The following is a 14,885-nucleotide window of genomic DNA, read 5'->3' on the forward strand; positions in this document are numbered from 1 at the left end:
CACCAGATGTTTATTAAGTTTATAGGTCTTTTGAGGAAGCCAATTTCCGGTTTGTTGATTCTTTTTGTTACTTGTAATGTCTTCAACTGATCACTCTAGTTGTATTCCTTGTCTCTTTGGAATTAATTTGCTGTCTTTGTGACTTAATAGGGTGGATGCTTGACATGTTAATTTCCAGATTTATTTTCCCATATATGCATTTAAGGATATATATTCCCCTCTACTCATTTTTTTAGCTGTGCTATGAAGTATTTTCATTTTTGTCCAGTTCAACAATTTATGAAATAATCTAGCTCTTTTGTGAGCCGTAGTTATATGGAAATGTAGTCTTGTTTTTAATTTCCAAATTAAATAAATTTCCAAATTTCAGATTTCTTTTTTTTAATTTGTTGTCATTGCATATTTCTAGCATGAATGCATAATGCTTAGAGTTTATAATTTTTTTTAAAGATATTATTTATTTATTCACGAGAGACACAGAGAGAGAAGCAGAGACATAGGCAGAGGGAGAAGTAGGCTTCCCACCGGAGAGCCAAATGTGGGACTTGATCCCAGGCCCACGACCTGAGGCAAAGGCAGACTCTAAACCACTAAGCCACCCAGATATCCCTAGAGTTCATATTCTATAGGATTCTAGTTCCTTGAAATTTGATGAGACTTACTATATGGTCTGATTTTTAAAATTTTTGTAAACATTCATACTTTGACAGAATATGAATTCTTTATTTGTTGAGGCAGCTTTCTGTATAGGCTCAGTTGGTCCAGTTTGCTAATCATGTTCTATAAATTTTCTTTTCCAGTAGTGATTTTCTGTCAGATTCTCTCAGGTACTAATTAAAATATCTTAACATTTGCCACTGTGATTTTGGAATTGCTTACCTCTATTACTAGTTTGTCCAATTTTGCTTTAAATATTTTGAAGCCAGGGCAGCCCCGGTGGTGCAGTGGTTTAGCGCCCCCTGCAGCCCAGGGTGTGATCCTGGAGACCTTGGATCGAGTCCCACGTCAGGCTCCCTGCATGGAGCCTGCTTCTCCCTCTGCCTGTGTCTCTGCCTCTCTCTCTCTGTCTCTCATGAATAAATAAAATCGTTTAAAAAAATAAAAATACAAATAAATATTTTGAGGCCATGTTTCTAGATATATACACAATTTAAATTCTTTAATTTTGAATTAAATCTTCTGTCATTATGAAATGTGTTATCTCTAGTAGTGTTTTCGCTTGAAGGTATAAATTGTCTTACATTAAGCTTTCATTTGGTATTTGCATATGTATCTTTTTTTACCTTTTATTTTCAACCATTCTTTATCCTTTAAAAAAAAATCTTATAAACTTAGTTCAAAAAAAGTGCCTTCTTTTGATTTGAGCATTTATTTCATTTGCATGGTTGAATTAGTGGTAAATATATAGGTTTAATCTTACCATTTTACTACATACACTTTGTCACATATTTTATTTTATTGTTGGTTGTTGTCTCTTAAAACTTTTTAATCTTTTCATTTTTTTTTCTTTCTGTTTGGAAGCAACATTATTGAGACTATATGATTAGTCTAGAAATTACAGCAAGTATGCATATTTAACAAAATTAATCAGTGCCTTTTCCCTTTTCTGTACTAGGACTTAATGGACTTTTGACTCCCATCTAGTCACCTTCCAACTGATATGCTATCATTGTCCATTATTTTGATACCGTATTTTAATGCCCTATAAAATATTACTATTCTTACTCTATTCAGCTGGTGTTTAGTAATTTTACCCAAATATTTACTAATTTTTTCATTCTACATTAGTATTTGCATCTTTGATCTTATATTTAAGATCATTTTTCTTTTGCCTTAAGCATATATCCTTTAAGATTTCTTCTACTCCTCCTCCTCCTCCTTCTTGAAAGAGAGAGGGTGAGTGCACATGCTGCAAGCAGGGGGCAGAGGGAGAGAATCTTGAGTAGGATCCACATCCATTGTTGGAGCCTGACTGGGGGCGGGGGCTTGATCTCATGACTCTGAGATCAAAATCAAAAGTTGGACCTTAACTGCCTAGGCAGCCTTTTCATCTCTGTTTTGAGAGAAATGAGTTTGATAGAAGTTCAGATATTAGGTTATAGTACTATAATATATGCTCCTTTTTTTCTTTCTTTTTTTTTTAAATCTTAGATGACATTTGAACTTTTTTTTTTCTCTTGGTAAAAACTTCCTAAGTTTCATTTTGTATCGTGTACTTTTTAGGAGAGTATTCACTATTAGACAAGAACAGCTTGTGCCTTCTTAGGACTGTATGAAATGTGTTTATTATAGTCTTAATCATAGGCGAAAAAAATGCGGTGGTATTGGACCTAGAGACTTTAAATAGTTTGAATATTGTTAGCAACTGGATCTTAGCATGCTTTCTCCTAAGTGATATTTTCATTTCTTTTGGATAGTTTTACTTTTATCAGGCTCTTCTGATTTCCTGCTTTAGATGTTTGTCAGAAATAGAAATACTAGCAACTGCCTAACTTCCTCTTAAAACATAGAATTTCTTTTTTTATTTATTTTTTCTTTTTATTTTTATTTTTTTAAATTTTTTATTTATTTATGATAGTCACAGAGAGAGAAAGAGAGAGAGGCAGAGAGAGAAGCAGGCTCCATGCACCGGGAGCCCGATGTGGGATTCGATCCCGGGTCTCCAGGATTGCGCCCTGGGCCAAAGGCAGGCGCCAAACCGCTGCGCCACCCAGGAATCCCTAGATTTTCTTTTTTTAGAAGTAATTTTTAAACTTAAATAGTTCACAGAAATGTTTAAATGCCTCACTTTTTAATTTGTCTTTGAGATTTTCAAAACAGTGTAATGGGTGTTGTTATGTTTTTGTAGACGAGAATGCAATTATTTCAATAGAGAGCCCACTTTTTTTTTTTTTTTTTTGCTGAATCATATAAAATGTCTACAAGTAGGAATACCAAAACAAAAGGCTTATTATTAGGAAGGTCTTTCAAGAATTAGAAATATAGGGAACATGGTGAAACTTTAGGATTCAGAGGTATTAACTTTTCATTTACTTTTAGATCTTACAAGGGAATTCTTTTAAATTAAAACAAGTTACTGATAGCAGTGTATTTTGAAAAAATCTTTACCCTGCTCTAATCTTGCAGCATTTTTATTGATTGTTTCAAGGGATTTCAAGCTTGTGACTGTTTGATTTCTAGAAATTAAACTTGTCCTGTTAAAATATAAAGTTTCAGGGCATCTGTGTGGCTCAGTTGGTTGAGTGGCTGATTCTTGGTTTCACTTCAGGTCATAATCTCAGGGTCACGAGATCAAGCCCTGCATCACGTTCCACACTCAGCACAGTCTGCTTGAGATTCTCTCTCTCCCTCTTCCCCTCCTCCTGCTCGCGTGCTTTCACTCTCGCTCTCTAAAATAAATAAATAAAATCTTGGGATCCCTGGGTGGCGCAGCAGTTTGGCGCCTGCCTTTGGCCCAGGGCGCGATCCTGGAGACCCGGGATCGAATCCCACGTCGGGCTCCCAGTACATGGAGCCTGCTTCTCTCTCTGCCTATGTCTCTGCCTCTCTCTCTCTCTCTCTCTCTCTCTCTCTCTGTGACTATCGTAAATAAATAAAAATTTAAAAAAAGAAAGAAAAGATAAAAAATAAATAAAATCTTAAAAAAAAAGAAAGTTTCTGTAACTTGTAGTATTACTGTAGTATTACTATTTTACCAGAGCTTTAATAAGCATTTGCATTATTACTTTTCTTTTTGAAGATATAAAAGAAGGTTCTTAAAGCATGTTATTTCATTGAAAGTAGCTACTCCATGTAACCTACTCCAGATCAGTCTGGACTATTTATTGATAACCCAGTTTCCCTGGCAAGAGGCAATAATGCATATTAGAATAGATTAAATGAGAGTCATCTTTAATATATCATGTTTCTCAATAAAGTACAAATACATATTTTTTAAAGTTGTTATAATATTTTTTGTTTGGAGTAGTTAGATGATTTAATATTATAACATGAATCCATGTCAAGAAGCTAATAATAGGGTTGGACAGTTGAGAGTGTAGAAGGACTTGAGAAGGATGGAATTTATAGATTTCTAGCTTTTGTCTTGTGTTAAACCATGATTTCTTTCAAAAGAGGAGGTGTTTGTTTTTTGTTTTTTGTTTTTGATAGAACAGCTAGCTTCTCAAGCCATTGCTTATACAGAGTCACTCCAACCAACAGGAATGCTTCTCATAAGTAAGTAACCTGGAGTAGTGGCAAACCAGCATTTCAGAGAAGAAATGAAACATAAAAAGTAAACTTTAGGGCAGCCCTGGTGGCTCAGCGGTTTAGCACCACCTTCAGCCCAGAACCTGATCCTGGAGACCTGGAATCCAGTTCCATGTTGGGCTCCCTGCATGGAGTCTGCTTCTCCCTCTGCCTGTGTCTCTCTCTGCCTCTCTCCAACTCTCTCTGTGTTTCTCATGAATAAATAAAGTCTTTAAAAATATAAATAAATAAATAGTAAACTTGAGCCACAGTAACCAAAGGGTCTTCATTTAAGAAGGAGATAACATTGTTTCCTTTAAATTGTAAATAGGGGATCCCTGGGTGGCTCAGTGGTTTGGCGCCTGCCTTTGGCCCAGGGCGCGATCCTGGGGACTTGATCGCGGGATCGAGTCCTGCGTTGGGCTCCTAGCCTGGAGCCTGCTTCTCCCTCCTCCTATGTCTCTGCCTCTCTCTCTCTCTATGTCTAACATAAATAATAAATAAATAAATAAATGTTAAAATAAAAAATAAAAAAATAAATCGTAAATAATTTTTTCAGCTCTTTTAGTTTTATCCTTTAATGTTGGATTTGTTTTAATATGTAGTAGAATGATCGGGTATGGCAAGCTTTGTTTTCCAAAGTCTTGGGGTTTTTTTCATGTGTTGTTGAATAGGTAAATTTTCTTCTTGCAAGAATTTTTAAGTCCTAAAGGCAAAGGAAAAAAACAACTAGAGGAAAGTGTGGAAGTTTTCAGTTAAAACCATCTGAAAAGACTTGAAACCTTAAGGGTGTGGTTGCAGTTGAGCTTAATAATCACCTAGAAAAGAGAGAAATCAGGGAGATGTCTGTGCATTACACAGTGTTTGACAGGTGAATAGGTCATAGAGAACAGATAGTTTTACTTATAAATTCTTTGGAAAAGTACTTATGTTCAGAGACTTAATGAAGCAAAAGGGAAAATGTTTTTTCAGATTGAGATCGGAGCCAAATAATAGAATCTATAGGAAAGTTGTCTTTATAAGTTATAATCTATGTGGATTCATGTAAGAGAAAACCCTTATTTGAAAAGTAAGAATATATTATTTTATGATATAACAGGAAGTCCAGAGGTAGATTTCATGGTTGGTTGATTCTGTGATCCAGTTTCTTTTCTTATCTCTACATTGTCATCATTATTGAATTGACTTCATTCTCACACCTCTACAAATTAGCTGTAGCAGTTATGTACATTGCATACAGATAAGAAAATTTCCAGAATAAAAGGAGATTTTTATTCTTTGTATGTCTATTTAGAAGCAAAGGAAACATCAGATACATTAGTCAGAATTGGGTTCCACACCATTCTTAAACTAATCTTTGTTGAGGGGCATAGGATTAGGGCTTGATAATTATTTGGGATGAAATGGTTATATATGGGGAGTTCAATTTCCATAACACTATGGCAGCTAGTTTAACAACTCCTCATAAGAAATAGATTATGAATTTATTGATGAAATAAATTCAGAAGTAAATCAGAGTGAAACATGAGTCTCTGCCTACCACTTAAGAGCTGCATGATTAAAAAAAAAAAAAAAAAAAAGAGCTGCATGATTTTGGTAAATTCCTTAATTTCTCTAAACACACATTTCCCCATCTGTAAAATGGAGATGATAATGCCTAGTTCATAATACTGTTTTGTGAGTTAAATCATATTTAGTGTGTCTTAACTAAGACAGAATGAATTTTAACATTTTGTAACTATTCAATAACTATGTAACTATACTAGTACTAGTACTTTTATCTCTGTGGTTTTGTACTCAAAATTATGTAAAAGTGTAATTTTCACTTTAAACAATTACTTTTGTTTTTTCTGAAGATATAAGGGCCCAGACCAAGGTTGTTGAGGCACTCATTTTCTTCTCTAGCTTTCTTATATTAGTAGTGACAGAAATGGGGAACACATAGTAAATTTAGTATAGTCTGCCACTAAAACAATTTGTTGACATGGTTGTGTCAACTAATACTTTATATTTGAGATAGCAGTGAAAACTGAAGTGACATGTTTTCTGAAAATGTACTATTACTAGCGTATTAGTGACGTATTAGTAATTTCCCTTAATGTCAGCTTTTTGTCTTTTTTGCTATGATAAAAAGTATAAGCTAGTTAAAATATAAATAATTCTTTCTCATTCTTTGATATTTGCAGATGGTTTGTTTAATCAGTACATCAGTCAGCAGGAATATAAGCCACGATGGAGTCAGATCATTCCAAAAAGCACCAAAGGTAAGCCTTTTCTAGGTTGTGAGTGCTTTTGCTTTAATGTGTCAGTTTCATTTTTCCCCCAAGGTAACCCAGATTTTACAGTTCTTAGGGAAACGCAAGTGTTTAAGAAAAGACCGTTTCCTTAACTAGATGGCAGAATTAGTTTACTATATTAAACTTTTCTTTCAAACCTTTTTGTTTTACCACTACAAACAGAAGGCTGGGTAGTTTTTGCACAGAATACCATCATAAGCTACTTTTATAGAGGTACTATAAAATTACAGGCTTAGTGTTGTAATGCCATATATGTTCCTGATAAACCTTCAGTTCTGCAGAATTGCTCACTAAAGTGTGAACAGAGCTTATGAGAAGAGTAGAAATGGGGCATAACATTCTAAATCTATGGAACTTTTTAAGCAGATACTAATGGAACTAGTGTAGTAACTCTAATAAAAATAAATACTAGTACAGTTAACTCTATAGGCATTTATATTGAGCATCACAGTGAGTTTGGAGCCTTAAACTCTGGGACTCAAGCTTCCTGCTTTGCATTGTAGTCCTTAGAGGGTATTTATCAAAACTTAAAATCTGATCCAGAGCATAGTCTTCTTCATTAATTCATTGTTTTTCATAGAGGGGAAAGTATTTGTCACTTCTTTATCTTGACTCACTGCTTTGCCAGATGGTGAGTATAGTGGAAAGTGTAGCAACAGTCCAGTTACTTGCATTAAAGGAAAGTAGTTCAGTGGCAGACTGTCGGCTTTTTTCTGACAATCTTTATAAATTGCTAAGCACTTCTCTCTCTTTTTTTTTAAGATTTTATTCATGAGAGACACAGAGAGAGATAGATAGAGAGGGAGGCAGAGACACAGGCAGAGGGAGAAGCAGGCTCCATGCAGGGAGCCCAACGTGGGACACGATCCCAGGACTCCAGGATCATGCCCTGGGCCAAAGTCAGGCCCTAAACCACTGAGCCACCCAAGGATCCCCAACACTTCTCTTTAATTGGGAGAAAGCTCTCCCCTGATAGTGTTAAATGTTAATACACTAGAGAAAATTGCTTATGAACCTCCATAATTTCTGTTTTGTCAGTCATTTTTGAGGTCATTTTTGTCAGAAAAACACATGCTGTAGCAGATTGTAATTGTGTATTTGAAAACTAATGGGTTAAATATATAAAATGCAAACATATTGACAATAAATTTATTTTATTGTCTTAGTCTATTCTTGAAAGTGGCAGTACTGACCAGGGGGAAGAAGGAAGAAAAAGATAAAACTTCAGTGATAATGAGCTGCAAAATATTAACCTAACTATTGGAAAGGAGAAAGAATTTGTGGAGAACTTCTGAATGAATAGCCTCTAAATACAGTAGTAAAGTTAGTAATGGAATGAATACTTCAGGTTTGCATGTTATTTTCTCCATATAAGAACTGACATTTCAGTCTTTTTCATAGTACCGCAGCGGAATTAGTAAAAACTTAGATGATCTCTATTTTATACAGGAAAAAGCTGAGATAGAGAAAGTTGGTAGCTAGAAGTAATATATTTCAAGTAATAGGAGAATTATAAAGAAAACCTTTGGTTTTCTGGTTTATATCAAGACAGACATTAGAATCCTGCAACCTGTTGAACCATTGAAATGAAGGTATATCTTTGTTTATATAAGATTTGGTATAAAGTAAGATTCAGTAAAGTTGAACAATAGTTCTACAGAAGTTTTGAAGTTTCTGTGATTATATTTCAAACCACCTGTTAAGCTCCATGTTGGAAATAGGAATCAAAGGGAAGTAAGTCTTACACTTCTCAGTCAGTACTCAAAATGGTTTGTAAGTTATGTGGTAATATAAATTAGTAGAAAACTTGATAACATGTTGGTTTTTAATAGCTTAGTTGTATGACCTTTAAAACTGCTCATTATATTAATTAGGGATTCCTGAAATAGAGACCTGAGATCTAATTCTGTAACTGCTTACCACCTTCACTTTGTCACTCCAGTATTTTATTTATTTATTCATGAGAGAGAGAGGCAGAGACACAGGCAGAGGGAGAAGCAGGCTCCATGCAGGGAGCCTGACGCAGGACTCAATCCCGGGTCTCCAGGATCACGCCCTGGGCTGATGGCAGATGCCCAACTGCTGAGCCACCCAGGCGTCCCTATCACTCCAGTATTTTATAGAATTTTTTGTCTTATGTTTTTTGTACTATCCTGCATCCTTGCTGTTTTATGGCACTGGTCATAAATACATTGAAAATAGTTTCTGTTGCATTAATATAGCCTGAAAGCATTGGAAAAAAGAGCAAGGTCATTATAAACATAGTTACATTTATTTCTTTTGAGTCTTTTTACTTGTTTTTAATATTGAAAGAGTAAATGTGTGTTAATTTTACTACTCATTGCAGACTTACAAATGCAGTTACTCTCTATTTCCAGTTATTCTTTTTAAAGAGAATACTTGTCTCTTCTTTAGGTGATGGAGAAGATAACCGACCAGGAATGAGAGGGGGCCATCAGATGGTTATTGATGTTCAAACAGGTGAGGAAAGCAAATTTGCAATGGAAAGCAAATTATTTTAAAAATTATACATTTAAAAAAAAAATTATACATTTTAAAATAAAAGAAGCACAAAAGTACTTCTTCCCTTCATTGCAGAAGTTAAATGTTACCAGCCATAATAACCAAGTAGCAGAGAAAATAGACATTAGCCACAGGTTTAATATATATATTTTTTCCACAGGTTTAATATAAACAGAGTTAGTGACACATGAGGGAAGGGAGGCTGCTGCATAGATCAAATTAGTAATCTAAAAGTAATGTGCAGCCCCTTCTAGCTAGCGCTCTCTCTCTCTCTCTCTCTCTCTCTCTCTCTCTCTCTCTCTGTGTGTGTGTGTGTGTGTGTTGAGGTGGGGGAGTTATATGTTTGATTTTTGTTGTAAACCGTGGAGTATTTCTGGAGTTTCAGTGCACTTTTGTTTTAATGCCGTATTTTGGGAATTACTGCAGAACGTTAAGATACCTTTTTTTTTTTTTTTTTTACGATTTTATTTATTTATTCATGAAAGACCCAGAGGAGAGAGAGAGGCAGAGACACAGGCAGAGGGAGAAGCAGGCTCCATGCAGGGAGCCTGATGTGGGACTCGATCCCAGGTCTCCAGGATCATGCCCTGGGCCAAAGGAAGGTGCTAAACCATTGAGCCACCCAGGGGTTTCTTTTTTTTTTTTTTTTTTTTCCTTTCACCCAGGGGTTTCATTTTTATCTTGAGTATAAATTACTGTTTCTTAAAACTTTTTTTCCGTCTCATTTGTTTTTCTCTAGCTGACTATATTAAACTAAGAATTAAGTTAACCTCCTTCATTATCCTGTTAACTCTTCTCTTACCCCTTCTTTTTGGTGCATAAATTTTGTTTAAGGTTGGGCCTATGCCATCTGAATGTACGGTGTGTGCATTCTATATTGTTTCAAAGTGGAAACATGGATTTAATTATGAAAATAGTGTGCCATCTTGTGGAGGATTATTTAGTCAGCACAGTCTGATTCACCCTTAAGAATCAGAGTAGAAGGATAGATCTTGCAATTGGACTTCTTCTTTGTGCAGAATGGTGTAAAGATACTGATGTGTTAATATTTCTACTTTATTTCTAATATATATGTGTATATTGGTATGCAGATAGTAAGCAGCTGTAGAGTTAGTTTGGTTGAATTTTAGTTTTGTGACCTCAGATATGACTGATTGATTGATGATTGATTCATTTAATCTCGTAATAAAGTTGGTTTGACGTTTTGAACATAGGCTATTATTGGTCACTTTACTTCCAATCCCACTTTCTTGCTGGCTTCTCCTTCTTGGTCGAGTCCTATGGTGCTGCACATTCAGAGCTTCCCTTGTTACATCTCTGCTTGGAATCTTCTCAAGCTACTCCATGGTCTGTGGAATTGAGTTCAAAACCTTAATATTGTCATTTAACCCCTTCCACGATCTGGCCACTACCTGTCCTTTTAACCTCATCTCAACCTGGTACTTTTTGTGTTCTTTTAAATTGAACAGTGCATTTACTCATCACACGGTTTTAACCACTTTGCTTGTATTATATAATTTAATTCTCATAGTTGCTTTATGAGCTAGGTGCTGTGGTATGCCATTTGGACGTGAGGATACCAGTTAAGGACCCCAATGGTTGTTACACAGCTGTGGTGGTAGAGCTGTAGTTCTGTCTGAGATCTACCTTAGAGTCCTGTGTTTCAAAACATTTCTAAAAAAACAAAAAGCAAAACAACAACAACAACAAAACATTTCTCATGTGTTTTTCTGCCTCTGTTCCTTTGTTATACTTTTTACCCTGCTTGAAAAGTTCTCCTCTCTTTCTCCCATTCTACCAACAGAGCCACTGCTGCTTCCACTGCCTCCTCCTCCTCCTTCTTCCTCTTCTTATTTTTTTAGATTTATTTATTGAGAGAGAGAGAAGACAAAAAGAGGATGGATGTGAGCGGGGGCAAGGGGCAGAGGGAGAGGGAGATAATCTCAAGCAGACTCCACACTCAGCATGGAGCCCTAAATGGGACTCAGTCTCATGACCTCTGAGATCATGACCTCAGCAGAAATCAAGAGTCTGATGTGTAACTGCATGTGCACCCAGGTGCCCCCAGAGCCACCTTCTGATGCATAGGTCAGAGTCCCTTCAGGTATATTCTCTTCTCTCTTTTGAACTCAGGTGTTGCTTTTTACCTTTCTGTTGGCATTTAGTCCACTCTACAATATAGTGATTTATGTACTTATGTTATATTCTTGACTGGATTGTAAGCTTCTTGAGGATAGGAACTATCTTCTTTCTTTTTATTCTGTAAAATACCTTGTCAGTCCAGACTAGCGCTGATGGACTGAACATTCCTCTGAGTGCCAGGAGAAATGAAGTTGCAATAGCCTGTACTCCTTTAAGAAAAAAACATAGAGCAAGGGCTGCTGCTTGAGGAGGACTGTACTGCCCGGGATGTACGTGAATTGTTACATAACCGATAAGCGTGAGAATGGACCCTGTTGCAAATAGTGTTTTCTTTTTTCTGTTTTCTTAATTCTTATTACAGTTCTCTCCAATTATTTCTGTAATCTTTAAAAATTTTGATATCCTTTATGCATAAAATAATACTTCAGCCTCTGTTTATTTCTAGATAATATTTCGTCTCTGAATGATAGCTTAAATGATTAGATGACTTAATTAAAATTTTGTCATGCATTTTATTCAGGTATGTCAAAAGGTCCTGTTTCCATCCGATTCATTCAATTTTACTATTAAACTTCAACTGGGACTACAAAGCATTCACAGACAAGAATGACATCTTGGATTAATTCCATTGGGATGCTTGCTCTCTGCCAGATTTTATTTTGCACAGCTATCAATGAGGCTGTTGTGGAAATGTGGGTTTTCTTTGCTGTGAGAATTTATGCGTACAAAGAGACCTGCTTTTCAGAAAGAACATTGAGAACCCAGAGCCCAAGAGGAAGGGTTATTAAAGTTAATGAACCAGGGTAACCTTATCCAGAGGGTACCCAGAAACACTATAAAACAAAAGGTCAATTGCTATTGCTATTTTAGTTATATTACCTCTTCCTCTCCTGGCTTCAGAATTTAACAGGGTTAATTGTCTTTACAGTTGAGGCCTTGGCAAATAATTTTTAAGCCAGATGAAAATTCTTTAATTTTTTTTCCCTGTAAAACTTGAAGTATCTGGTATTACTGCATGCCATCTGGGAAACAATGTTACTTAACTAATGATAATGGATTACCTTTGATAGTTTTTTAACAGTTTAAAATAATTGCTGTTATTTCACATTTGTGCAGAGCCAGAAATGTTCTAGGTACTGAGTTAGACATGGCATTGGATACAATAATGCTGTTTTTATTGCATCTGTGGCACTTAGTAACTACAGAGTATATTTTATTTTTGTAAGTTTAAAGGTAAAAATGCTGTTTGTGCTTCATAGCCTTCAGAATGTTTTCATGTAACTTCTATCTGGAGAACTACACCAAAATACTAAGAGTTTTGTAAGTGAGAAAACTAAGACCCAGGAAGGTTATGTGGCCTGTATTTATTTGATTTGATTACCCAGTTAGCACTAGAACTCCATCCTATTCCAATTATATGCTCTTACCCAGAAGAATTGTTTTGATTTCTGTAGCTTCTGAGGCATAGAATGGGACATTTCACTTAGAGTTTAAAATTATATGAAAATGGGCAGCCCGGTTGGCTCAGTGATTTAGCGCCACCTTCAGCCCAGGGCATGATCCTGGAGACCTGGGATTGAGTCCCACATCGGGCTCCCTGCGTGGAGCCTGCTTCTCCTTCTGCCTGTGTCTCTGCCTCTCTCTTTCTCTGTGTCTCTCATGAATAAATAAAATCTTTAAAATAAATAAATAAATAAATATAAAATTATATGAAAATACGACAAAAATCTCTTAGAAGACTGTCCAACTCTATGAATGGCAAGGATTTTCTTCATGGTGTTACAGTATTTCTGAGTACACTTTGAATTGTAACTCTTCGTGGTGGGATCTAACTTAGATGACAGCCTCAACATATATAGGCCTAGGTCATGCTAGTTAGGGAGTAGATAGCTTTATAATGTTCCTGTACGTCTTAATTTTTTAAGAAAGGGCACCTGGCTGGTTCAGTCAGTAGACCATGTGACTCTTGAGCTCAAAGTCATGATTTCAAGTCCCTCATTGGGTGTAGAGTTTATTTAAAAAAAAAAAAAAAAGAAAAGAAAGAGGGGTGCCTGGGTGGTTCAGTTGGTTAAGCATCTGACTTCGGCTATTTCATGAATCTCAGGGTCCTGGGATTGAGCCCCATGTCTGGATCCTGGCTCAGTGGAGAGACTGCTTCTCCCTCTGCCCCTCCTCCCACTCGTTCTCTCTCTCTCTCTCTCTCTCTCTCTCTCAAATAAAATCCTTAAAAATAAAAAAAAGAAAGAAAAAATGTCATAACTTTAAAAAAATAATTGGTAGACTTGTGTAACCAGTAGACATAAGACATTTAAAAGGGAGAAGAGGGGATCCCTGGGTGGCGCAGCAGTTTAGTGCCTGCCTTTGGCCCAGGGGGTGATCCTGGAGACCCGGGATCGAATCCCACGTCAGGCTTCCGGTGCATGGGGCCTGCTTATCCCTCTGCGTGTGTCTCTGCCTCTCTCTCTCTCTCTCTCTCTCTCTCTCTCTCTGTGTGACTATCATAAATAAATAAAAATTTAAAAGAATAAAAAATAAAAGGGAGAAGATAATTGGAAGAAAGGAAAGGCATTGTTAATAAAGAAGGAGGTGGATGATACACAGTGTTATGTATAAAGATTTTCACTGTTCACAGGGCAGGAAATCCGTTTTGTTGCAGTGAGACAGTCCATGGATATCAGAGACATTTCAGAATTAGAAGAAACCAAATTTCTAAAATACCTAGAATGACTTAAAGGTTGATTTCTGAGGAGTTAAACCTACCATAACATGTTTGGAAAAGATTTCCCCAGTTTCCATGGGAATGCCAAAGCTGTACATCACCTTATTCTTAAGGTGTCTAACTTTAACTCATAGCTAGTTTTAACCATTGTTTTTGATACTGTAATAGAGGGAAAACGGTTTTAATGTGAAGTTTTTTTCAGAAATAGCTAGGTATATTTATGTTCTATTTTAGACCATCTATTCCTTTGGGATTTTTTTTTTTTTTTTTAACAGTCTGAAGCTGCATTGCTAAGAAACTGCTAAATGTAAACCTTTCATGGCCTAACACAGACTCCTAAACTGGCAGCACATCAGATTCACTCTGGATACTTGAGAAAATACATACTCTCTTTACCTACCAAAGACCAATGAAAGAATGTTGGGCAGTATCTCTTAGTTATTTGTATAAGTCTCTCAAAGTAGTGGTCCTGCAGCAGCCTTTCCATATACCTTGTGTAGGAGATAACTTGTCTAGTATATATTTTTGAAATGTTAACTCATTTACAAATTTCACTTTTAAGTTTATTTAGATGTGCCTTCTTAAGTGCTCTTAGAAACAATGGCTAGGTCTGTGTGCGTATACTTAAATTTTATCCTTAAGGGTTTTTTTTATACATATTTTTCTAATTTTCATAGAGACCGTTTATTTGTTTGGTGGCTGGGATGGAACACAAGATCTTGCTGACTTCTGGGCATACAGTGTGAAGGAGAACCAGTGGACATGTATCTCTAGAGACACTGAAAAAGAGGCAAGTTCTCAGACTTTTCATCCATCTGAACTATGATAGGGGTGTGGGTGTATACTTCTTTTTCTAGATGATTTGTATTCTTTTCTATATCCATAATAGTAGCAGAAGAATTTGTGGTAAATAAGTTTCGTTTAAGTATTCTTGCATTCTAGCTTCTATACCTGGTTCTTCAACTACTGGTACCTGA

The 14,885-nt window shown here is 36.0% G+C and overlaps 1 protein-coding gene across 11 annotated transcripts in view; it reads left to right on the forward strand.

Moving 5' to 3' along the window:
* MKLN1 (muskelin 1) overlaps positions 1–14,885 on the forward strand; it is a 211,454-nt gene that overhangs the window by 125,469 nt on the left and 71,100 nt on the right. For all 11 annotated transcript variants that reach the window (XM_072784601.1, XM_072784605.1, XM_072784602.1 and 8 more), the window contains 3 exons: positions 6,414–6,491; positions 8,940–9,005; positions 14,586–14,698. In XM_072784601.1, the coding sequence (XP_072640702.1) occupies positions 6,414–6,491; positions 8,940–9,005; positions 14,586–14,698 (257 nt within the window). The remainder of the gene's footprint in view (positions 1–6,413; positions 6,492–8,939; positions 9,006–14,585; positions 14,699–14,885) is intronic.

Source organism: Canis lupus, chromosome 18, assembly GCF_048164855.1.
Source record: "Canis lupus baileyi chromosome 18, mCanLup2.hap1, whole genome shotgun sequence".
NCBI lineage: Eukaryota > Metazoa > Chordata > Mammalia > Carnivora > Canidae > Canis > Canis lupus.